The sequence below is a fragment of the Haliotis asinina genome, chromosome 15 (genome assembly GCF_037392515.1).
Source record: "Haliotis asinina isolate JCU_RB_2024 chromosome 15, JCU_Hal_asi_v2, whole genome shotgun sequence".
NCBI lineage: Eukaryota > Metazoa > Mollusca > Gastropoda > Lepetellida > Haliotidae > Haliotis > Haliotis asinina.
In genome coordinates, this window is record NC_090294.1 from 24,205,460 (window position 1) to 24,232,293 (window position 26,834).

The 26,834-nt window shown below is 38.0% G+C and overlaps 1 protein-coding gene across 1 annotated transcript; it reads right to left on the reverse strand.

Annotated features, from left to right (window-relative positions):
- Positions 1–3,882: 3,882 nt before the first annotated feature.
- On the reverse strand, positions 3,883–26,108 carry LOC137265435 (eukaryotic translation initiation factor 2-alpha kinase 3-like). Its single transcript, XM_067800833.1, has 18 exons — positions 25,872–26,108; positions 22,909–23,038; positions 21,549–21,746; positions 20,671–20,804; positions 20,038–20,156; positions 19,514–19,635; positions 18,568–18,715; positions 17,441–17,581; positions 16,356–16,472; positions 15,628–15,754; positions 15,104–15,197; positions 14,688–14,773; positions 13,914–14,036; positions 13,238–13,381; positions 11,614–12,418; positions 9,907–10,068; positions 9,131–9,295; positions 3,883–8,472 (listed from the first exon to the last, which is right to left on the reverse strand). The coding sequence occupies exons 1-18, from the start codon at positions 26,021–26,023 to the stop codon at positions 8,311–8,313; spliced, it is 3,129 nt and encodes a 1,042-aa protein (XP_067656934.1). The 5' UTR covers positions 26,024–26,108; the 3' UTR covers positions 3,883–8,310.
- Between the last annotated feature and the right edge of the window lie 726 nt (positions 26,109–26,834).

The following is a 26,834-nucleotide window of genomic DNA, read 5'->3' on the forward strand; positions in this document are numbered from 1 at the left end:
AAAGGAAAATTTGTTCAAAACAAGAGGTTCAGTAACACCAGTGTGTTATTATTTGTATATATATATATATTTTTTTTAAGTAACGCATCACAGGTCATTTCTCTATCGGGGTATTGAAAACTATTAAAACATGCGAGAGAGACGTGACGTTTTAGTAGTTATAAGGGGTAGATTTTGTAGATTGTAGAGTAAGGACGGGTGGTGCACATCAATCATCATGTCCAAAGGTTAGGGGAAATGCTCCACAGGGATGGGGTTTTTTTGGTGGGAGAAGGGGGTGGATGGGTATAAGCCATGTAATTAGGGCCATGGCCATGTGTGATTACTGACGTATTATAATATTTATAGGTATATTCAGGGATTGGGATAGAGAACTTTGCCAATTGGGGATTTTCAGAGTTATTAACCGTTTTCTGAATTTGGATTGGGTTACTTCCTTTGTATCAATAGTTAACTTCAAAATGTTAATGGGCCATTGTTTATTCCAATGTGTAAAATGCTCAATGGCCCCTGCCTTTCCCAATCCTTGATACCTATTTCTCATGAGTATATAATGAATTCACACTGGTGACAGTTTTGTTTCCTATAATGTTTACTAATATTTTCAATAATTCAATAATTCAAATAATATAATTCTGTGATGCACAAATCAGCCAGACATAGTGATATCAGCATAAATTCATGATGATATGTTCTATTACAATGTAATATTCTTGGTCCTTTACAGTGAAGTCTCACATCCTTCACGTTGACCTAGCCACCCAGTTCAGCCCCCACATGGTGGAAAAATTGAGACATGTTAAGGAGGATTGCAACAGGTGCTCTATGACAGTTAACATGCATCTCCAAGCAGACCCGAAGTAGACCTCACATATGTGGACAATGAATGAGGAAGAAGAACAAACAACCTTTTCCGATTTCGTATTTGAAGGGCAGTTTTGGAAATGAGGTCCTTCCAGCTCTGATTTCTTTATCCTGTTCAGAATATTTCTGTATTTGATATTGACACTGACAATTATTTATGAAAGTTTTAGCAACAATAAACACATATAATCTTAAAACGCTGTTTCTCATATATTTTCCACATGGTCACAATTTGATATTGATCTGTAATTGTTAGTAGCAGCTCAATTTGAAAGGCCAAACCATGAATTGGCAGTACGGCAGACTTGCCAAGGAGTGGTAGACCACGTGTCATCACGCTCAATGAAGATCGTCATTTGAGGGTGCTTCACCTACGAAACCGATTCCTCACGGTGACGGAATCAGCGGCAGTAGCACTAGGTCATCACATCAGTGGTCACACAGTATGTCGTCGATTTCGTGTGCATGATATCGGAGCATATCGCCCAATCAGATGGATGCTTTTGAACAAGCAATATCGACGTCGACGTCTAGGTCAAGTTAGGCGCTGACAGATTCAGAATAGGCAGCATGTGATTTTCACAGATGAAAGTCGGTTCCAACGGTTTAGAGCTCTCCAGGTGAGAGGGCAGCGCAGTGTTGCATCTCAGAGACTGTACCTTTTGGTGCCGAAAGTGCAATGATATGGGGTGGGATATGTGGACATGAGAAGGCAGACCTAGTTGTTACTGACGGTAATTTGTATGTTCAACGTTACATTGACTTGGTGTTACGTACAGTTGTCATAGTGCATTGTTTCAGCACGATAACGCAAGGCTTCATGTGGCTCGTGATTTACGTCAGTTTCTTAATGTCGGCTATGTTAATGTTTTGCAATGGCATCCCTGTTCACCTGATTTGTGCCCTATGGAGCATTTGTGGGACCACCTGGATCAACAAATCCGCCGTCTACCCAATCCTCCAAGAAATGGAAATCAGCGAATTGCGAATGGCGTCATCAGACGTCTGACACGTTCAGTACTACGTCGAGTGCATGCCTGCATAAATGTACAGAGTAATTTTACATGTAATTATCGTATCACAAAGTACGTGAACAATATGTATACAATGGCAGAAGAATTTTACATGTAATTGTATTATCAAACGATGCATGTGCAATACGTATACAACGGTAGTATCATATATTAAAAATAGCAAATAAATGGTGTCCACACATACCTCATAATTACAATGATATATTCGGTATAAAATTTCAACATGCCATATGCCATATGTAAAATATAATAATAACATGCTTTCGTAATAGTAATATATCATGTATGTTTAAGAACAGATTTGTTTCAGAACCGAACAACTCATTTTCGTGGCAGGTGTTTGCAGGCAAACTGATATTGTGAGTATGCGTCTCTGAATGTAGGAACATGGTAGTTTTTGAGATTGGTAGCATAATTACAGTTTGGATATTTTCATGAAGACAATGCACTAAGATATATATAAATTTATGAATGTTGTCAGTTATACGATATAAATTGAATAATACCCATCGCAAGTTCAATGGTGAACTTTCGAAAAATCTCCTCTCTGCAGAAACCAACTTCATCATCAACGGTTGTTTACACATCAATATCCACAACAGCTACACCATTGGCAATTCAGGAACATCAACTACAACAACTACGCCTCGACCCTTTCAAACCAGCCTATATCAATAACCCAGCAACATCAGCCGTTCAATTACCACGCTACTCAAGAATACAGGACACTACTACATAGTGGACGTATGCCAGATGCTCCCCTCCGTCCTTGAAGGCCCAACAAAACACTGGAAATAGGGACAGTCAGATGATATCAAATCTGACCCTAGAAACGTCAGACAAAAATTCCTCCAGCGGTTTAGACGGTCAAGTCATTTTGACCTGGCAGTTTTGTCCTTCGGTCAAAGAACAACACTGCAGACAGACATCCATGCAAAACTAACGATAACCATTACGGTTAAAGGACTGCTACAATCACTCAAGAGGTAGATGTTCAACAAAGATCTCAAATCTATGGAAGAAGTCCTTCATGCCAATCTTGCGGAGATAAGAAGACATTTAAAGTTCTATGGCGTCACAAGTGAACCTGATCAATCAAGTTGGCAAGCTGTCTATATTCTTGTGAAGTCTCTTTCAGAGGTCAAACGTGAACAGACAGTAGCTTCTGCAGCTCATACCCCCGTGCCAGCACAACGGAAGAGATCACAACGGCCACTGAATCATCAGCAATACCAGCAACAATCCATTCTTTACCATCAAAATAGGCAGTTTCAATAAAACCAACCTCACTATGTACAAGCAACCACTCCTAGTCAGTAAAATTCCTCACTAATCCATCCCGTTCTTATCATATTTCCCATGTGGTTTCAACAAATCCCAGCTCCTAACTCTCAGTATGACAGACATCAACGCAGATGCAATGGCTGCAGAGTTCATGTCAAAATCGTACTCATTTTAGAACCAACTGTAAATTCTGTGTCGGATGTATGAGTTCTGAAGTTCTTTTTAAACTTTAAATACCCAAAGTACAGAACACCAGTCAGTGCCTGCAAATGCATTCCTAATTCTAATCCAAAACAACCAGCAGATAGCTGTAACAATTCCGTCTCCATGTCCTCAAGAACAAGTATCTATAATCACCTCCCTTACCAAAAATACAATCCAAGTCATTGTCAAACAGGTTAAAACTACAGTTTGGGTAGATACTGGTGCTACAATTGGTTGTATTCACGTGAAATTCAGTCACAAAATAGGACTCTCTCTCTCTCTCTCTCTCTCTCCCCCTCTATGCGGTGCGCGCACGTGTCACATTGTGCATTGCAACTCCATAAAAGACATCATCAGACCTCATAGCCATAAATCTTGAAGGGTCCCTGAGGGCCTTGTACAACTCACCAAGTTGCTGGAGACACAAAGACACATGAACAGACACAGGGTGTTTGTAATGAACAAAAAAAAAAAAAAAAAAAGAAGAGAAGAACTGTTTTTTTTATAAGTTTATTTCAACATTTTGTTTTGAATGACTCCCATGTGGTGATATGAATATTCAGTTAATATTTACATCACTGATGCATGATTTATCACTAACAAACAGTTACAACTTAATATGAAATAAGCAGTATTTACATTTAACTGGCTATGATGTGACGCAGATATGAAAATTATCACAATTATGCTTGGGACAAATATTGGCAAATTACAACTTGCATCATAAATACTGCATTTTGTAGCAAGCATGGTAATCCCTGCATCTTAGTTGTCACATAACAAGTAGTCAAAGCCTTTTTAAGGTCAAAGTTACAGTTCTTAATCACCGTCAAAACAGTGGTGTAGACGAGGACATTTTAAATGAGTGCACATCAAGACAGTTGTACTACTTATGGCCTCTTTTGAGCATCAGTGCTATTTTTTTGAGATACAAATGCAAACTGTGCCAGAGACTGCCTAAAAGCACAAATCACATTGCTCAGTTAAGGTCCAAAGTACTTATATTTATTAATCATGCAATCGAAGCAGTTGAGAGGGGTTTGTATATTTGCAGCTGAAATAAAAGCTTACATTTACTGAAAAGCTGATGTATGTTTTGTAAGGGTGTAGAAAGAAATTAATCCCAGTATTGCATAGACACAGTCTCTGAGACTTTTAAACCTCCATAATTTCATAGAATTTGAAGAAGTGAGAAATCTTCATCACAAATTCAGAATTTCTCCTGAATTCTATTTACATGACACAAGGCTGAATATCAGCACCTGGGCGTGTCTAGATAAATCCATTTTTGAATTAAAGAAAAAACAGTGAACACACACACTTACATTTCATATTTCTCAATGAATATTCCATGATGATACAAATAAATTAATGTTAACAATAACATTATAACTGTATTCATTATATACAGCAACATATACACATATGTACAACCAATACCATTGGTTATCTTGAAACAATGCATTTCAACATCATAAATTTGGTCCGCAGTTTTGTTCCAAGAAAAACCCTGAAGAAACTAAAGACTTCAAATTGAGTTAAAACACTTAAAAAAAAAGGAGAAAAGTCTCACATGTTGATAAGCCTCAAGCCCTCACATGCCGCACATTTCAATATATATTCCATGAATGATTTATCAGTAATAATGTATTTGTTCACGTATGTATCAGATCTTTAAGTGAGATGTTTGTTGATAATAATCAAAAGCCTGACTCTTTTGGCATGAAAATGTAGTGACTGAATATGTGGGAAGGAAAAGAAAACTGTTTTGGCACATGTAATTTGAACTTTACAAACTTTGTTTACATACATTGGTTTCATGATTACAAACATACTAATGTATGCTTTTGTCAAGGAATGAACCATTTTAACATGGTTAGAGATATTTTAACATAGAAGATTCTACAAACCTGTTAGCTGTCCACCAAGACACATTGTATCCTCCCATGCTTAACATGGCAAACACGATAAAGCAGTATCAGAAGGTTTTGAAACATCATTCCTGAGGTTAACCATAGAATATATCTAAATTGGCAAGGTACATTTTAAGAAGAGTAACCAGGTCGACAGACACTGCAGAACTTCATAGACTGGATGTATGTACATGACTCCATCCCTCTAGCCTCCTGTTGTTACAAACTAATTAGTACTTCTATCCCCTCCCCTGGCTGTTCTGTTACCTGTACTCACTCCCCTGTAACTTGTTTAACTACTGCTATTAACATGATTAATGAAATCATGGTGTTGGTTGTCAGTAGGTGTCTATCGGTACTTGGTATAGATAATAGAAAATCATGGTTCAGTGATCATTAGTGATTAGCAGATGATTACTTTTACAAATAATTTACTCAAATATGTCAGGGCAAGCTTACTTGCCTTCTCCTTCAGATGTTTGTGTTACCCTTCCACATGGTTGTTGGTTCTGGGACCACATTTCCAGTTGTCAGTGACCTATGATTCTTTAAGTACTGGTAGTCACCTATTCACAACCAACACCGAACCTTACAAGCTAACCTGTAATCCAGTTAAGGGGAGCGAGTACAACTAACAGGACAGCCAGGTGAGGGGATAGAGGGACTAAATAGTGTCTTGTAACAACAGGGGAATATGGGGCCAGGGGCTAGAGGAATGATGCCACGAATGCTGACAGGATACATTGCCACATTTTATCTTCCCAAGGCAAGACAGCTCACAACTAGTTACTACCTACTGGCCCAGACTTCTTGAAAAAAAACAAAGTCTGAGTGTTGATTATGGTTGAAGTTTTCACTCAAATTTGAGAAAACACAGGAAAATGCATTTCCCCGAACAATCTGAAATTAATATTAGCTCAAACTTAGTAGAAAATTTAAGTTTAGCAGATGGTCAGTTAAGTTGTTATGGCTTTTTGATTTTAGAAATGTAGTTGAGTTAGAAATTAAGCTGTTTCAAATTGTCACACTCATTTTGAAATTTGAGTAAAAACTTAAATTTGTGTCAAGAAATCAAGCTCTGACCTATCAGATTCCACCTCTCCTGACACTAGCATTTGCTTATAACAAAGAGAAGGCCCCCAGTCAAAACCATCAAGATCTCTGTTGCAAATGAGTCTCACCTCGCAGAGTACATCACCTTGTGAAGACACATGAAGAGATTTTGGAAAATATCTGTCAACACCTATTTGTCACTGCACTGCAAATCCTGCTGTGGACAAGATTTACATGGCAGTTCACAAAATGAATGGTGATGTTAATCAAGTTTTAATTGGTCTATGCACTGATTTGTCGTCCAGCCAAAATGTATCTCGCTCTAACAAAGCTAGAAAGAGGCCTTTTACATAAAGGAAACATTCTTGCCTTAGGAAGATGGTCACATACGGTTTTGCAGTTATGAGGCAAATCTGAACACAAAGATACCAAATAAGAAAGTATTTACACAGAAAGATTGATTCATCATGACACATGAATGCATTCAAGTTCAAAGTGGTACTGACACTTGAATGGATGGCACAAGTGAAGATGACATACTGTGATCACCATATGTACAATACTGCCCAAACTTTCTGCTGTTCTCACACATACTACAACTACCTCTGTAAACCTAACTAATTATATGATTAACACCATCTTAAACCATTTTGGTACCAATACCTTTAAACCCTTCAATTACCAGCAACTGCACACTATTTGTTACAAAATCATCAAATTAATTGGTATGATCAGCTCAAATAGATATGACTAAGTTATAATGTGACAATCATATGAAATATGTAAAATTGTTTACAAATCAATATATCCACCTTCTGCTGCATATGTGCCCGGTTTCATTTTTTACAATCTATTCCAATTTTTTTACTCAAGTGAAAAGTCTGAATAATCCACAAGCTAATGATATTATCAATCCCTGGGTCTCCTTTCAGAAAGCACTTAGGTGATCATAAGTCACCAAGGTAACCTTAGTGCAATGTTAAAGAACGGGAGTTAAGGTTAACCTTAGTAACCTTAGTAAAGGTTACATTATGAAAGCAGCTCCTGTGCAATATGATGTAAGATATTCATGAATAAATATTTTGGCCAGATTTGTGGGTTTGACTTGATGCTAAACTCTATGCATGGTAAGTAGACATGTCTGTGACAGCAAAAAGCAAGGTAAAGCATGTTGGTGCTTACCGTTACCTTAATCAACCATCCACATTCTCCTTAGAGCCGGTATGTACACTTAGTATATCAGACATGAAACAGCTATCCTGATCTTCAGGATCTTACTAATTTACCAAGATATAATTCTTTTTCATACATGCCTGCTATATTCTTAAAGTTGATTCTTGAATCTTTTTTAAACAGTTTTTAGACAGTTTCAAAGTTACTTTAACATGCTTCACATAAAAAATTCCCTGGACTATTTGGAATGTTGGAAACAGTGAATAACTGGCAACATCACATTACGTAATGGTGTCCTTATGCTCTGTTCAAAGCTAAGAATGCAAGGGGTTCTTGTCATGACCCCAATGTTAAAAGGTGGAGATCAAGGTAGTTGCAAGACGAAATAAATCAGCAAACTTTAAGTATGCCAGGAGCACATTTAATTTTGACATTCCTCATATATACAGCTTCTCAGGAACAAAGAATCACTTCTAGTGATTTGAAGCGCTCAAATCAATGCAAAAAAAACCTTTCAGTCCCTGCCAAAAAAGCTCTCAAATCCCTGCCTAATTCACCCTTATCTTGTGTCTTTGTTAAAACTCTTGGCCTCTTGAATCGCCTGTCATACATCAAGCAGGTTATTATGTTTTGTTTGCTTGTCTTGCCCCCTCAAATGTCTCGTGTTGTCAAGTTCTGCAGTCAGTGTGGAACATCCTGCCCCAGTTGTATCTCAAGTACATACTATCACATGATTGTTGACACAAGTAAACATATTTTAGCTTAGACAAGTAACGAGCCATTCATTAACTGCCAGAGTGATTGCTTCCACTGCTGATAGTGCGAGTGCGGAACCTGCTGGCCTGTCTACATGGGGCAAAGTCCTTCAAAAGATCACTCTCCAATATATCGCGAGCAGATGGACGCTCAGTGGGCTTCTGTGATAAAAGCCAGCTGACCACTGTATGCTGAAAGAAAGATATCAAAGAACTAACACAGATTCAATTCTTCATGAACATTGCTGAAAGTAATGCTCAACTGTCAGCAGAATACTGTTGCATTTTTAATGTACAGCCCCATTTCACAAATCTTAATGCTTAGGATCATTGTAGAGCTATGGTCCCTTTCAGGAAATGGGCCCTAAACGCTGACGAATGGAAAAATATTGTAATCTCATTATTAAAGATTGTTCTGTAATGTCTGAAACATGTAGTCGTTTCAATATGATATGAATTTTCATACATATTTATATTACTGACTAACTCATATGTATAGAGCTGCAGGAAATAGATTTACACTACACAATCAGAATTATTGTCAGGACTGTCTATACATTATCAAAGGAACAGTATCACAGACCGGATATTATTATAGTTATTTTTTGTACATGCTCAAGGCGCTAGTATTCTTTTCAATTATTGGATGTCAGTCTAAATGGCACATCATATTATCAATCATAACAGCATAACGCTGTATCACATTATCAATCTCAACTCCCTGAGGGACATACAACTTTTGCAGCCATTAGGCTGTTAATGTGGCTTTTCAGTCCTTACAAGGATATATCAATTTAGATCATGTCAAATTTCAAGCAGGCACAGGAAAAAGAAAGAATGGGCTACCTACCTCCTTTGGCATTTCTCGCTTGAACCTGTCTGGGAAAATCTGTTTCTTGATTTCCATGAGTGTCCTGATCCGCTCCATCTGAGTGGAGAATGGGTACAGCAGCTCAAACAAGATCATCCCTAGGGAGAAGATGTCCACCTTGTGGTCATACTGACGCCGAGCAATCTGTACAACAATACAACACACGTGATCCAACAATATGACACTGCACTAACAGAAACTACTGCAATCTAAATCTTTGCTTGGCATGTCAGTTTCATGGCCCAACAGTAAGTGAGAGAGTTTCAAGACATTTCGGGTAATTCTCCTGCCATACCACTGGGATTAGTGAGAAGCACACAAGAAACGACTTCAAGGTCAAACAATAATCTGGAGCCTTGAAGAGAATCAAACTGTTGGTTTTGGCACGATGCAAACATTTTAATCATATAGAAGCATCAGCTCGCCACTCACAGCGTATATGTCTGTACCAATGATGCAAATGATCAAAACAAAAGGTGAAAGGGCAAGAATTACAGATGAAATGTTGTCACATACAACACTGAGTTAGTTTAGTTTTAGGCCACACTCAGCAATATTCCAGCTACATGGCGGTGGTCTGTAAGTAACTGAGTCTGGACTAGACAGTCCAGTGATCAACAGCATGAGCATCGTTCTACACAACTGGCATATGGTGACAATTCTAACCTAGATCTTCACAAGTCAAACAACACAGAAGTTATCTCTAAACAAGTGAATGATAGCTATGATATGAAAATTGTGATATATCTAGCTACCTGCTCTGGACTCATGTAGAGCTGTGTGCCAACCTCAGCTGTGTGCTTGGCGTAAGCATCACCAGCTTCTCCGACAAGGTCCTGTGATTCTACAAGTGCTGTCACAAGACCAAAATCTCCAATCTTGATCGTCCCATCCACAGAGAAGAAAATATTTGAAGGCTGGAATGAAACAGAATATGATCTTTGATTCCACTGTATAGAAGACAAGAGTGGAAATGTAGCGCCTGTAATTACAACAATATCTTCCTGTATTAGAATCTTGACTATGTTATCTTATTAACTAAATGACTAACTAAGCATATTTGTTTGCTGGTTTTTAAAATGGCTGAGAAGAAAGATTACTATTAGATTATTAAAGAATTATCAATGATTATCGTTATGAAAGTTTGTCATCACTATTATCAAACATTAACTATTGCAATGAAATATAGAGCTAATTTACTGACATAATCCACCAAGCTGCATTTTCATTGCTGCACATTTTCTCAATTATTTTCAGGATACTGTTTTATTCATAATCCAATGTCACCTCTCACCAAGTACACACATAATGTGATGTAAGGTGATTTCTATTAGACCTCTTTGCCATTTTTGTCCAAAGTTACCATGGTTACTTCTACAGAATTTGTCAATGATTGACTGACATTTAGTAAACAATTAATGAATTATGAATATCCTTGAGCTATATCAATAGCCAGCACTAGCTGTAAAGAAATATCTTGGCTATATGATCAAGAAGATGGCAATCTGTAAACAATCGAGTCTACACAATCCAGAAACTGAGATGCTTAGCATCAATCTACACAATATAGATGACTTCAATACTTAGAAAAAATTTTGAACAATATACAAAAATTATTGTGATATACAATCATAATATCATATGTCCCAAAAGTTAGTCTGAATATATATATAAAAAAAATTAAAATACCATCTTGCAAACACTAAAAATATGACAATATGTTTCACATCAGATTGACTTTTTGCGAACAGTGACTGAACAAGTTCAAGTTTGTCTTGAAAATTGCAAATAACATGAATAAGTAAGTCATTGTTGGTATTTCAGCATTTGCGTTGAAACATAGTCAATGCTATTTTAACAGGGAAAATAGTATTGTGAATTTTAAAAAATGTCACTGTCAAGTTGAAAATAATATACATTGCAAAATCATCCCCAGATGTAACAGTCATTAATGATCAATGATGGTAATGATATCCCTTCTTAAAAATGACACAAAATTACTTCAGGCTCATCAACCCATATCCTCACTCATGACCAGATGACCAGTCAACAACATATTTATCTTACCCAACACCTCAATGTTATTTTTGAATTGTTTGGAGCATGGGCACAAATCTTTGTGTAGCCATCGCTAGATTTTGCATACGACACGAACAACATTTTAGAGTTATCTCCCTTCCACTGATCTGCATTCGCAAAGCATTGGAAATTTCTGTACATCATATGCGATTAAATGTTATTCGAGATAAAAAATTACGTCCACAAAGTACCAAATGAGAACCAAATGCAGAGTACACAGAAAATATTACGTGCTTGTGAGAGGGAAACACTGGAAATAATAGAGAGCACTCAGCCAATCAGAAACTGACATTTATTTGTGAGCAGTGAGTGAGTGAGTTGATATTTAACGTCGGCAATATTCTATGTGTGAGGAAAGATAAATGATTATCTTTTGATCTTACCTTGAGATCTCTGTGCATAAGTCCACATTCATGTACATACTCAACAGCAGACACTATCTGGTCAAATATATCTAGAACTGTATTCCTATCCCGGTTCAGAGTGTTTGCACACATCCACTCTTTGAGTGTCTCCCTCCGACATAGCTGCATCTGAATGTACACATAAAGCTTTGGAGTAGGAAGCTTCCTTCCTACACTGTGGCAGTCCTCCATGGAGATGTGTCTATCAGAACTTTTGCTCAGAATATCAGAGCTTTCAGATTTCTCAATCCGAATGGAATGGTCTTTGAACACAACATGGGAGTCTGTTTCTCCTGAACCATCATGTGAAAGGTCATTACTTTTTTCTTTGCACCCTGAATCTTCAAACACAATACTAAACGAGTCTGCATCACCTTGATGTGACTGGTCCAAGCTTGTATTCGATGACTGGAGATAGGACTGGAAGGGAATGTCAGTTGACTTAGATTGCGCTACACCTGACTGAGAATTCATGAATTCAATGCTGAATGAATCTTCATCCTCTGTGGGCTGCTTCTCTGGCTCTGCACCATTGTAACTGAAAGACCCACTTTCATCTGTGGAAAAATCCTGATCGGAATGAGCAGAAAACTCTTGACTGGTTCCTTCTCGAAGACGGTTGAGACGGCTGAGAGACAAAGACTTTTCTTTGGGTAGGATTCCTAGTTTGTTAACGAAAGGATTGAGGTCTGAGAGACTTGGTTCCATGGCCTGGTTTGGTGGGAATCGAGACATGGAGGATAAGTTGGTGACAGAGTTGCATGGTGTCGGTGTCAGGCATTCACTGAATTACAGAAAAAAGTACTTATATTGGCTGCATGGCTGCTAAATGATCTTGTTTACCATATCAATATATATCAGAGGAAACTAAATGACCTTCTGTGTAATACCATTTTTATTAAATGAGTTAATGATTTGGTATCAAACGAGTGAAAGTGAGTTTGATACTAAATCTTTAACAAGTGTAATAAATATGGTATTTCATGGAAGCAAGTATAATATTCTCTTTCTTACTTGCCAACATAAATTGACAGAAACTGTGGCAAAATTGCCCACAGTGTGAGGACTCTCAGGTATCCACGAGTCAAGCAAGTAAAATTGCGACGACATTAGCACTGTGACGACACAACTTTGAACCATTTTGATGTCATACGTCAAGCGGTATTAAACTATTGTAATGTTGCCACAAAAATATTACACTGCTGTGTCCTCGATGGGCAATAATAAACAGTACAAAGATACTAAGTCTGTCAACACTAAGTGGTCACCCAAATGGAAGACCTTGCTAGGTTAGGTTGTAGGTAAAGCTCAAATCATTACTATGACATCACATCACCAACAGTAACAAGATATGACATCTCTTTTGAGATTTCACAAGCTGAAATACACTGTCTTAGCAAATTTCTGTTCCCAGTAATTTGAATCAAATGTATTACTTCCCTCTGACAGAGAATGAGAAAGAAATTTGAGAAATAAATGTCTTTAAAATATTCCACTGTGATGCATGCACCCAAAATTCAGAGGAAGATAATGTTATTTGAAATGTCTATCAATCTGTCCAAATGATGGTAGAATGACACAATAAGTGACTCTCATGACCTACCTGTCTTCAAACTGTTTGTCTCTCTCCTCTTGCCATCCTGAAGGGGGTGTCTCCAGCCATGCATGGTAGAATCGGACAATACCCACGTGATCCAGCTTGGCCAAAGCCTTCACCTCTCGGATAACCCGCTCCTTCTGACCTTCCCTGAAAAGTAGCCACTATTACTGAATATCATCCTTGGAACTGGTGGGTGGGTGGGTGGGTAGGTGAGTGAGTGAGCAGGTCTGTGGGTGGGTGGGTTGTTGTGCGAGTCAGCGGGTCTGTGATTGGGTTGGTGGGTGAGTGAGTGACAGAGGAGAGAGATGAGAGAACAGCTACAGATTGTAATCTGTTGGGAACTTGGGTTACGTGCAGATCAATATATATATATATATACCAACATTCTTCTCCTTACAAAAACACTTCATCCACGAGCATCAACTAAACCATGCTTGATATAACTATTCACACATGAACCTAGATGCCATTTCATAAACTCAAATATTAAATATTCCTCTAAAATAGATACAGGAAGCATGGAAGTAGTATACTAGGATCAAAACGAGACAGCTGTTAGAAAATCAAAGACTCTGCTTCACCTCATCCATGGCCGTCATGGACAGTGGACACACAAGCATTGGGCTATCTATGACCCCAAGATTGGGCAAGTGTGACTTGACTACATCCATCTACCCACCTGTTTGGGATACAGATTCTCTTCACAGCATAGTTACAGTCATCCACTTTATTCTTGGCTTCAAACACAATCCCAAAACCTCCTTTTCCTAAACAGTGCAGGCAGTCAAAGTCCTGGCTGAACCTACAAGACAACAGACTCATGTTAATATTCTTAGACACTTTCCTAGCTGGGTTACAAAATAAGCTTTACTCGAGCAAGTCAATGAAAAATGATAATGGTAATGACTAGACCTTCCTAAATTTGTCTTTTAGTACCAGCATTTTGATAATGATCATCAAACTCTGCCCTTTAAAGCCAATTAACCAGAAACATTCACCTGTCTACACCGAGAAAATATATGGACAATTCCTGAAATGATGTCTTTTAGAGATTGTTAGAGATGACCAACAAATTTTATGAATTTAAGCTTCTTTGTTCTTTCCAACACAATATTTCAAGATCATTGCAGTCATTCTGGTCACTTCACCTGAGGAAGGGATCTGTAATGATCCTGAAACATTGTGCGGAAAATAATAAAGAAGCTTAAATCCACAAGATTCATGAACCGACTGAAATTCCAGCAGAAAAACCAACAGATGGTTAAGGATACGAGTAAGTACCACTCTGACTCACTCAGTAATGAAGAATCATTTCAGGGAACAGTGCTCACTATAAAACAAACCTTCACATCTGAACTGGGAAATCTCTTCCACAGCACTTTAAGCATTGAGTAATCTGAAATGTTTTGAGTATGTTATAAAAAACAAACAAAGTCTTGGACTGTCTTGTTACCTGGACGTATATTCCTCCTGTTTCTGTGGCTCTGGCAGAGACTGTGAGGTCTCTGACCCCTTACTGTTGGTACTGTCTGTAGACACCTGAACACATCAAATTGTTTAGAAATTGTTCCCTTTCCATAGAAAAAACATGGGAAACTAATATCACTTAAAGTTCCATGCAATATCTGGGGTCTTAAAGCTTACTTTTAGAATGTGAAGAATATAAATGGTTTAAGACTTCAGCAATTTTAGTTTAGTAATCATATTGATAATGCCTCCCAAAGATATTAATAACTATTTAATGTTGTAATATATATACTTATTGCACACCTAATAAACTTCAAACCCTCTGACTGTATAATTGCTAATCTATCTCATTGGTGAATCAAATTCTGTGACTAGTTAAGATAAGAAGTACTGTTTACTCACCTGTCTGCTGGAGTCAGGCACTTCTCTGTGGGCGTTTCTGTTCAGCAGCAGGTGAACCACCACCGTTATCAGGGTGATTGCGACCATCTCCTTCCTGTGTGCAGACATCATACACAATGAGCTGTCTACTATGAGGATAAAACAGTTTGACTCAAAAGAGGACTGATGAATTACAATCTAACGCAAAAACTAATACACATAAAATGCTCAATAAAACCAACACAAATCAAGAACAGAAAGGTCCTTAGTGAGCAAGTCTAGGGGAGATAATTTTTTTTATTTGTGAAGAAAATCCAACAGAAACAATTTTCCTTAATTATACTGTGCAGTATCAGGCGAAAAATTCACAAAATTATTCAAAGCTCATAATGATTGAACATATACATTAACTTTCAGGAATATATAAGCAATGCTAACAGCTAATACACGTTCTTTGGCTTTTAGTAAAATAATGATTCTAAAATTATAATTTTATACTCAATATGTAACTTCTATGATGGAATAATATTATACTCTTATCTCACCACCAGGTCCAGAGTTGTATGTTCATGCCCATCACTTTCATACCACCATCTGGTCTGCTACTATTCGGACCTTCCTCAATGGCAAGCGTTGATGGGGAGAAGTCAGGGAACAGATAGTACCCATTGTCTGTAGGAAGCAATACAAAAGATCAACTGTGATGTCAAATCTTTAACATCAGACACTGCAATCTGCTCAATAGAGAATTGTACAAGAGGACCAGTGGTTTCTCCAAAAGTGAAGTGAAGCTTTTCTGCATTTAGTTCTGCATTGTATTTGTAATTTGGAATCAGCTTCTCCATAACATAGTATAATGTGAGTGTGACCATATTTTGTGTTACAAACCACAATGTGAAACATGAAAAATGTGAATTCATAATTTTAGCTTTTAATCATTTGGTTGTTAAGTTTGTTTCGTCAAAGGTTAATCATCCCTTGCTTGATAGCTGTCTTACTAACTAATAACATTCATTAATAATAAAGAAAATGTACAATGGTACAGAGACTACACAATGCCAGATCGGCATGGAGTGTATCTTGTGGATACCCTCAGGTGGATTTTTTAGTTCCAACTGCAAGGACTCAATGACAGGATTGTTATCCCATTTAGCCTCTAGATAGCAAAGAAGTTGTACAGCTGTACATTCTCCACGTAGTTTATCAGACGAGATAAATGTGATTTGAACTTCTGTGTATGTTTATGTTCAGTTCATGGTGGGCGCTGTATTACCAAAAGGGTAGTTTTCATGCCAGGAGATGAGTGAAGTTTCAGCTTGCCCAGTGTCCATTCCCTCGGCTATTCGGGGTTTGTTGGGGTCAGTGTTCATTATAGGCGTCCGTGACGGCGCTGAGGACAAAACAATTTGGACATTAAAAACTTGAATCAAGAATCATTGTGCTGCAGTAGGGTTTTTGAAATCTGTTTTCATGATATTTTATTCATTATACAATGAAGTGTAGACAACTGAGAACGTATTACAGTAAACTATAGTCACAATGAACTAGTATGTCATAACTTATCTAAAGCTAAACTCAAATATACATCAAGTAATTGGAACCAAACACATGGTTCTTTGTATCCATCAGTTCATTATGAGGGTTTGTTATAAATGCAGTTTACTGCATCAAATGTACCTTCCCTTCTAAGGAAGCTGATCAAATTTACATTTCTATCTGCAAAATTACAGTGAGTAAACTTTTGATATCACATTATATATGTGTAGTTTACAGCCAAACGAGTGCCAATTTCCACTTTGATTACACAATGCCACTTAGAAAGTGGTCAAATGTAACATATGTTAAATTTAGGATTGCACTTTCGTAAATTACTAAGAAAGTGTAATCACAAATATAACATATCTTACAACTTCCATTGGTCAAAGGGGTACACATGTGATCTCGAATACCACTTGTTGTTTACCTTGTTAAACTGGATAGCTTGTGTTATAAGGCTGCATAGTGTTGTATGTGTTTGTAGATACATATAATAAGCAAAAATGAACATTGAGTACAAAGTAGTTGATATTTTATCACATTTAGTCCTTGATACTATTTCACAGGGGGATTATCACACCTGAGTGGCTTCTTATAAGAAGATGGGTATGTGGGTATGCCCACACCCAGAAGGGTTGGTTAAAATGTTCGCTTGCTATAGTCACTGTAGACCCAAGCTTGATTCACCACATGTATGGTACAATGTGTCACCTTTATTTCTGGTGTCCCTGCTACAATATTGTTAATATTGTAAAACTAAACTTACTCACTCCAGTGAATGCACTTAGACTGATGACCTACAGAGAAACTGTTTTCTGTTACCTGTATTGAGGTAGGGTCTCCATGTGATTCGTAGTGGCACAGTCTGGAGGCTGTTGGCAGCAGCGGCAGTGGCGGCTGCAGCAGCAACTGTCTCCTGCATCTGATCAGAAGGCTGGACATAAAGCTGGTTTTGATGCATGCCTATAGAACAAATGGACATTGATAGATAGTTAACAATCAGAGTAGCATGTACATGGATAAGCCTATTTTTCTGCAAGCATTGTTTCATCATAAAAGTAAATTATTTTTATCTTGACATCAACAAGTATTGGTCAAAATTACATAATCTTGATTTACAGAAAGGATACCCAGAATTAGGGTTGTTGAATACACAAGATGTACACAATAACCAAGATAGCCTCCTTGTTTAAGTGACTATTGTAAACCAAATGTCACTGTGTTCTGTAATCTGATTAGTTGAAAAACATGATCAAATGGGATTTGATTCCCGGAAATTGCAAGACTGTTCACTACGTATTGACACGTAGAAACATCGCAAACAATTGTTTTATTGCGTCATCCACAGTGGTGACATCATTCAAATCATATTGTGACGTAAAGTTAGAATGACGTCACATATGTGCAGCTCCAGATGCTACCATGGGAACCAGATGAAATGGATGACACTTCACTGCTGTTCCTGTACTCGATGTAAAGGAGTGCAGACAGTAAAACCCTTTGGTTTACTTTTGGGTTTACAATGTCGATAAACACCGTGTGTTGGCCAATTTCCGGGTGTTATTGAATACTTGAAGCACAGGAATATTTCATTTGAAACCTCTGGCTGACGCCATCTGTTCCAAATGTATTCCTGTGTTTCAAATACTCAATAACACCCGGATATTGGCCAACACATGATGTTTATCTCCTAATCCAGAGTCAGACAGTTCAGTGTTCATGGCAGGAAAAAGCTTTGCATTCTTAAGAGGCATTCCAGTAAAATTTAAAAATTTACATGCCATTCTCTTGCATTTAAGAACATGTTGTCATCATTCCCATGTGAAATTACATGAGTGTAACTTTTATTTTATTTTGTTGTTTCCTTGGCAGACGCAATTAGATAATATTGTGCGTGAATGTAGATTTATTTGTGTGAAACATGAACACTGCAGTTGTGCGGAACTCACCAACATAGAGCAGTGGATCCCCTGCTGGGCTGTCGATGTCATGCGGCTGGAAGCTGGAGATGGCGGGAACATGGCGTGTGTCAAACAGACTCATCTGCTTCAGCTGGCCCTGGTGCATTAACCATGCATTGGCCACTGGGCTGGAGAACTAGTGGAAACAGACATGTGTTACAATACGAGTCATCAGGAGATTACAATATCACCTGGTCTGGTGCAGTAAAGTGCCTTTTCACTTCAGAGGAAAAAAATGCTGCACAGTGCATATAAGTCCAAAATCATCAATATTGCGCCAGTTCACCATTAGACTTGTCTGGGTAGCAAGATTCATCAACAGGAGGACAAATTCGCCCCCACCCCCTCAACTTTGATATAACATATCATCTGAGTTACTTAAAGTCCAAGTTGATGTTTTTGGACTATGTCCAAACCGTTTCCATTGAAATCATGAAAAATATAGACAGTGGATGGATGGATGGAACTGCTGACCGCTAAATAGAAAGCATGTCACAATGTGCTGTCAACCACAATATGATGTGTGTTTCAATAGGTGGATGTGTCATAATGGCTTGTGCACCACAACAAAAAGTGTTACGACTGGGATAGATTATACTTTTCACTGAGAAACATTAACAATCACATTATAGGATCCTTTGTTAACATTTTGTGAGTCAGTGAGTATATTTAGATTAGTGATGCACTTGGCAATACTCCAGCTTTATGGCGGCAGTCTGTAAATAATCAAGTCTGGAGCACACAGTCCAGTGATCAAGAGCATGAGCACTGATCTGTGGAATTAAGAAGCAATGACGTGTCAACCAAGTCAGCAAGCCTGAACACCCGATCCCATTAGTCACCTCTCATGACAAGCATGGTATACTGAGGATCAATTCTAACCTGGATCTTCACAGGTGTGCGGTTATCACATCGAATATGAGTTTACTCTTACCTTGTGTTGCCACATAACACTGACAGAGTCCTCAGGGTTGAGGGCGACGATCATTCCCTCCGGCACAATGATCTTCAGGTAACCTTCCAAGTCTGACATTTCTTCTGGTGACAAACCCTCACCTTAAAACACCACAAACAGAACCTTCAGGTCACAAGAACGGTTGTTTTCAGATTCTTGGATGCATAATCCAAACCATCTAAATATTTGAGGTAAATGTTTCTTTTCAAAGGCAATCATAATCTGGAATGTTTTTGCAGATGTTTTTTTCTTAGTGCAGGATGTTCGCATCTTTTACCTCTTGCTGATATTTACGATATTTTCTGATATAAGCAGCGATAAAACAGAAATACAGCAATTTTTAGACTAAAAGGAAACATGATCTGCTATCACACACCAACATAATTGGTCATGAAATATTATTTGCATTACTAGTTACCTCCTTCCAAAAAATCTCACGAGCAAGTAAGTATACATTATCAAGAGCATAAAGATGGCATTGAATGAGCAGATAAGCTTCTCACCTGGATTACAAGTTGCTATGGTGACACCATCATCATCATCCTCGTCTATCTCGTCTGGGCGAGTGGATTTTCTACCATCAATGATCTCTATTTCATGGCGACCTACACTGAAGTTCCACCTAATGACAAAAAACAATAAATGTCATAAGAAATGGGTACATAGTGGAATCTAAGTGAGACCAGGCGATAAACTTAGTTGACAATTTCTGCAATGCTCACATTCAATGAAGAGACTATCCATGCTAATGTTTTGAATGGATGGATGCAACACCCTAACCAGACTTGATACATTTCATAATATTCCATAAACATTGCACAATAGCATTCTCAGTACATGGTGTGAAGTTAAACAATGATCCTCTCACTGCCAGTGTCCAGTTCGACAGCTTCACTTCTTGACACAGTTATGTTACTCTGGCACAATAACTTGTATAGAAAATATACAGACAACATTAAGAGCTGAAGTAAGACTGAAGAAAGACAGGGATATCCCATGGATATCCATCTCTTTCTACAACAGCACTATCTGTTTGTACTGGGGCACTGAAAGCTGAAGTTTTGAATAATAACTCGACCCTTTCTTTACACTACACATTCTAAATGAGACTTGGAGCAAACAATGGAAGATCTTACTTCTCCGCCCCGATTCTTGCATCCACGGCACGCACAGTCTGAGTGTTGCGTGTGATGACGATGAGGTCATCTTCAGCTAGGGGATCACCCTGGTTAAGATCGTGACATCCTGCCATTGTGCACAGGTAGCGGATCTATGCACAAATAGCAAAAACATCTTGAAAATTTCCACCAAAATCAAACACTAACTCCTTTATGAGAGAATATACTGAGCTGCAAATATACCATGACAAGCTACATGAGACATTTGTTTACAAAGTCAGATCATACACTCTGAGACTGAGAGTCCAAAATGGAATCTGTACTTTACTGAGAAAGCGTGATTCCAAATAGTGAGTGAGTTGGGTTTTATTCCGCTTTTAGCAATATTCCAGCAGTATCATGGTGGGGTACACCAGAAAAGGCTTTACACAATGAACCCATGTGGGGAATCAAACCTAGGTCTTTGGCATTACGAACAAATGCCTTAACCAGTGCGGTACCCCGCCTTCCATATCCCACCCTTCCTTGATCGTAAATATGACATACGCTGCATCTGACCGCTTTCTAAAGGCACTGTGAATTCATAGCTTATGTGACGGGACCAGTGCCAGAATAGAGATGGGCAGACAATATACTAGATCTGGACAAAAGTCATCTAATTTCCAATGTTGTGGCTGAGTGGATTAGATGGGTGCTGGCAATTAGGTGCCTCACTCGACAGTGTGGGTTAGAACACTGACTATGGGTGCTGGCAATTAGGCACCTCACTCAACAGTGTGGGTTAGAATCCTGGTTGGGACTCAACCGATAAATGTAGTCATTTGTATTCATTGATGATATGATGCATAAAATCCCCTGAAGCAACGACGATGACTATATATGTGACACCTATTCACCTGTCCGGTAGTGGCATCTAGTCCATATGTCCGAATGTCCTTCCCACCGATCATCATTGTGTTGTCAGACAATCTGAAGGATGAAGACAGCAGTGTTTCTGCTGTCATAGGAACTGCTTCAATACTGTCTCCATCATATTGGTACAGGCCGCCATCAAGTGATGGAATGAGTCGAGTCCGCACACCTTCGCGCATCACCTAAAATTACAAGACAAATACAGTTTATTCTTTTGGTTGGGAAAAGAAATGCAAACATCAGAAAAATCTTGTAAAGTTTGAAAAAGTCAAAAGATGGACAACTGTATATTGATGGATATCCTGAATAAACATGGGAGAGTTATTAAATGTTTTATTGCCATATTCAGAATACATACCAAGAACAAACATTCTGTACCTTCAAATTACAATGTACTTAATTTGTTTTTATTTGCACCTTTTTTCAAAGTATTGGTCACATGTTACATGCTGTAATCAACAAATTAGGCAACAACTGCATGCTCTTAATATCTTCAAGAGAATATGCAGGGCAGAATTCAAGAGATGCTATCCTGCTTGCACCAGGTGCAATGTATGAGAAGAACCCAGCTGCAGCAGCCAAATTCCAGTTGTAACACAGTGTGTTAAAACATCAGATGTTTCGGTGTATATAAACATATTTCCGTGATGTAGTTCCCAGATTATATGCCTAGAACAATACATTCTGTATTTTCAAATTACTGAAAATCTTGTCCTACACTGATAAGACATCATGATTTAGGAGTAAATCCTAATCACAGTTCCTGGGTACAACATTTAACAGAGTTTAATTTAAACATTTAGAACTGGCACTAATACAACTTAAAACTGCAAAATGTAGTGACTTTCATACCAGCTTGCATGCAGTGAGTGAGTGAGTGAGCGAGTTTGGTTTTACGCCGCTTTCAGCAATATTCCAGCGATATCACGGCGGGGAACACCAGAAAATGGGCCTCACACATTGTACCCATGTGGGGAATTGAACCCGGGTCTTCGGCGTGACAAGCGAACGCCTTAACCACTAGAGTACCCCACCGCCCAGCTTACATGCAATAAACATTGATATTTTGCTATTCAAGGAACACAGACTTCAAGTGAGGAACACAATGACTTGGAGCAATGACTGATGACATGGCCAGTGATTAAATGACTTAATATAAAACAGAACAGTAACTGTTAAAGCCCCATCATCGTGCAAGACTGAACAGTTACTGTTCAATTCCACCTGAAAACTGGGCCAGAACACGCCCTGAAATATTGTATTCAAGAATTATAAGAAAATGAAACACAAAAAATTCTCAATGTTAATCAATTTATCAGTTTATTCCAACAAGTTTAAACTTACCTCCATTTTGCTGATACTTGAAGAAAGCAGAGGCCGAGAGTCAGCCTGAACTGACCACATCAGCTGCCCTTTGTCTCCAACATCCAGAGCTGACACTCGTCCATCCAGGGTACTCACCACCATCACATATCTGTACAACAGTCAAATGTTGCCTGTTACCATGGTTACTATAACTGAACACAGAAACAATAGGCAGTTTAGCAGTTTACAGGAATGAAAGTGTTTCTGTAACCATGCTGAAAAAATGGGAAGTATGTCTATATAACATGATATAAGACACAGGAAAATATTTCTGCATAAGGAAATGATAAATGATAAAAAATAACTTTAAGAAAACAGGAAGGGTTCGTGTAGATGAAAACAGTCAGGATTCTGAGAAAGAACAGGCTTTCATAGATCCTTCACTTTAGTGTGTATAGCCTAAAACACTTAACCTACAATCATGAGAATAAAAACCACTTACTATCCTTTACGGTTCTAGTAAACATCATAAATAATCAACTATGAGGGTAATTTTGCTACTTGACCCTTCAAATTTGTTCATGTTGAAATCCAAAGTCTCTGTCTATAACTTAAGACGCTAAACGATATTTAAGGAACAAAATTCAGGCTTAAAGATTCATGGTTCACACAATGTGTGATTCAACGATGGAAGTGACATGATTATCTACTCAAAACATAAAAGCATGTTGTGACGCTTAACAATTCCATAAATACACATTGAAGCTGTATAGTGTACACAAACACCATGAATATGGCAATATTATTATTTCAAATGCGAACATGCGGTAAAATGGGGTTTAACATCTTTCTTAGGATTATTCCACTTGTATGATGATGTGCCTATGTGCATATGTGTGGCTACTTGTACTAGCCCAGAGTAGTCAGACTTGTATCTGAACAAAAACAATCCACACATCATAATTATAGAGAAGCAATTCTGATATGTACTATATGTGCATTGCATGGAACCATTTATTCCTCGCTGCACATCTACCATCCACTTTTACAATTACATTGTCCATTTTGAAAAATCATCTTATAGATGTAAATGTCAACCCATGTCAATCCTGCCACTCACTGATATATAGCAAATTCTGTTTTGTACATCCTTGCTGCAACAATATTTTATCCAGAGGATATTCGAAAATGGCAGGCATGTCTGTCAAAAGAATTTTGTTCTCATGTCAATAAACCAGGGATGGCAACTGGCTAAAGTGAAATTTGATAGCCCAAGAGACAGATGTGAGTACTTGACGTTGATAAAGATGACCTCACCCCGGATTTAGAGGAATCTCAAGATTGATTGATTTGCAGTTAAATCTGACGTTTCGCGTAAAATTGGCATCCCTGATAATTATGATAACATTTCAGCTGTCACCATTATTAGGACTTTATCTCCACTACAAATAAATAGCGCAATAACAGCTCTGTAGATGGCACAAGTTCATTTGTGATAGCCTAAAAATTACAGCATAATCAATGAAACTGATAATCATAGATATCTGGCTTTCCAAGGAAAACATTGGGAGCAAAATGTGGTACCTCTGATGACTGGGACATCTGTAAATAATCAAGTCAAAATCAGAAGTACAATTAAGTGACCTCTTTTTCAGCTTCTACCTCTAGCCTATGTCAAGGCTAGGCATAGGCTGCAGGACACTGCCTTGAAGAGGAAATGGTATATATGTAGCTATAAGTACTACAAGCGGATGCCAACAGTGCAGGGAAACATTGATCATTGCCCTGTGGCACACATATTATAATATAGAGTGGAAACCGCCTAAGTAAAAACCACTTAACTAAATATACTGGATAAGTAAACACTATTCTTTGTTCCCGGCAAACTTCTTCATTAATTATATCATGCTTCATTGTAATAATGATATTTGGATTATTAGCAATTGATTGACATTACGAACTGGGGCCAACAATACTTTCTGATAGAATAATGTCAACTGACCTCCAATTCATTTAGTTGCATCTTACAAGTTACATGCATCATGTGAATAGGCATTTGAGGACCTATATTGTGTCCGTTCTTACACAGGCCACATAAAACAACAAATGGTTCATAAACCATCTGCTGAAATGTAAATGTCTGGGGATGGCCCTGAAGATTTGATGTTAGTTATCAGAATCCAGGGAATCACTTAATATTTATTTGGTAACATCATGGCAATGACAAGGATCCCCTGTTAACCGTGTTAATGTTTTACATCTGCCACTGCCTAAATATATACTGTGTATCATCACTGATCATGGATGTTCTGGAGTGCCCTAATTACTGGTATGATTGTACTATTACGATACACTCTGATACTAAACACACTAAGTCTAAGGGTCATGCACATGGTATGACCTAGAAAATCGACTGATAAATGTGCACATCAGGTTCGTCTACATAATTAAATTGATTTCCGACAACGTGTGGGCTACTAATGAATAACATGATACAATAAAGACATGTGTTTTTTTATGAATGACAATTTCTTTATTGTGAAAGGTCACGATGTTTCGAAGTATGTTCTTACTTCTTCATCAGGTGAATGATACAATGTCAAGGACGGGGGTGTGCCCCAATCGTCCAATCAGGTTTTCCAATCCGATCGCCATGTTCAAGGGTCATCACAACATGACATACTTTCACGTGTCATAACATAATAAAAGCCAATGTGGGAAGCTGACTAATTAAGATTTTACTGGTAATGCCAGACTATAAACACTGCTTATAACTTAATCAGCGTGCCTGGAAAAACAGGGCCATACAACGGGCACTTGAAACTAAACAGGGTGTGTGGCGTTCACACTGCATGATTTGATCGATACAGCGTTATCTCCCTTGAACGAAACCACAACCAAAATATTTCCGACTACCATAGTTCATATAAACTTGCAGTAAAACCTGAAATTAGTGCTAACTACACTGTCATAAAATGAACATGAAAAAAGTGCCAACTTACTTGTCACGCGCCAACTCCTGCCCCGGATTGGGGCAGGACTTCGGCCGATCATTCGACGCCTCTACATTACTTTTTGCTAAGCACAGTGCTGCCAAAGACGCAATTACTCCTACTATGCGTGAAAACCATCTTCGTCCCCTCCTTCTTCCCATCTATAGGTTGTAGCTTACATCAAATAATACACATCAGCACAACATACAGTCATCTGTTTACAACCATCGCGAGATTTTTGTCTACTATTTGATTGGCTGATCTATCGGAAGTTACATCATGTGAAACGTGTGCCTACAGATCGACACTTCCGTTCTGGGAATGCCGTCGTGCTATGTTTAGATTGTTGATCTAGAAACATCCAGACTTACGATGTATATTTCTTTCTTTCCTTTAACTATCATCATAAACAAGATTTTGAAAAATCAATATTTACCATGTGTATTGATACAAATGTGATGTTACAGGAAATTATTGATTTATACTAATTTTATGCCATATGTGTCGGTGTTGCATATTAACCAAAATTGAGAATCAGTACATTCATATTTTGAATGATAATAGCAAAAACAATAAATAATTGATATGATGGGAAGAAATTGTTTGTGCCATGGCAATTTGCTAGTATAATGAAACAAAAGATTGAAACGTATATTAGTGAAACAAATTTAAATTCAATAGATGGAAGCCCTAGTGAGATGGGAGTTTCAGAGCCAGAGAAAATCTAGACTTGCTTCAAAAAGATTTACAGTAGCATTGTAAGGGCCTGAAAATAATTTTTGGTGTGTGTGTGTGTGTGTGTGTGTGTGTGTGTGTGTGTGTGTGTGTGTGTGTGTGTGTGTGTGTGTGTGTGTGTGTGTGTGTGTGTGTCATTTTCATGGGATCATTTGTCATCTTGTCAACACTCAGGGGACAAGACGACTGATTGAGAATATTACAGATGTGAAACATGTACAATGTGACTCATCCTCG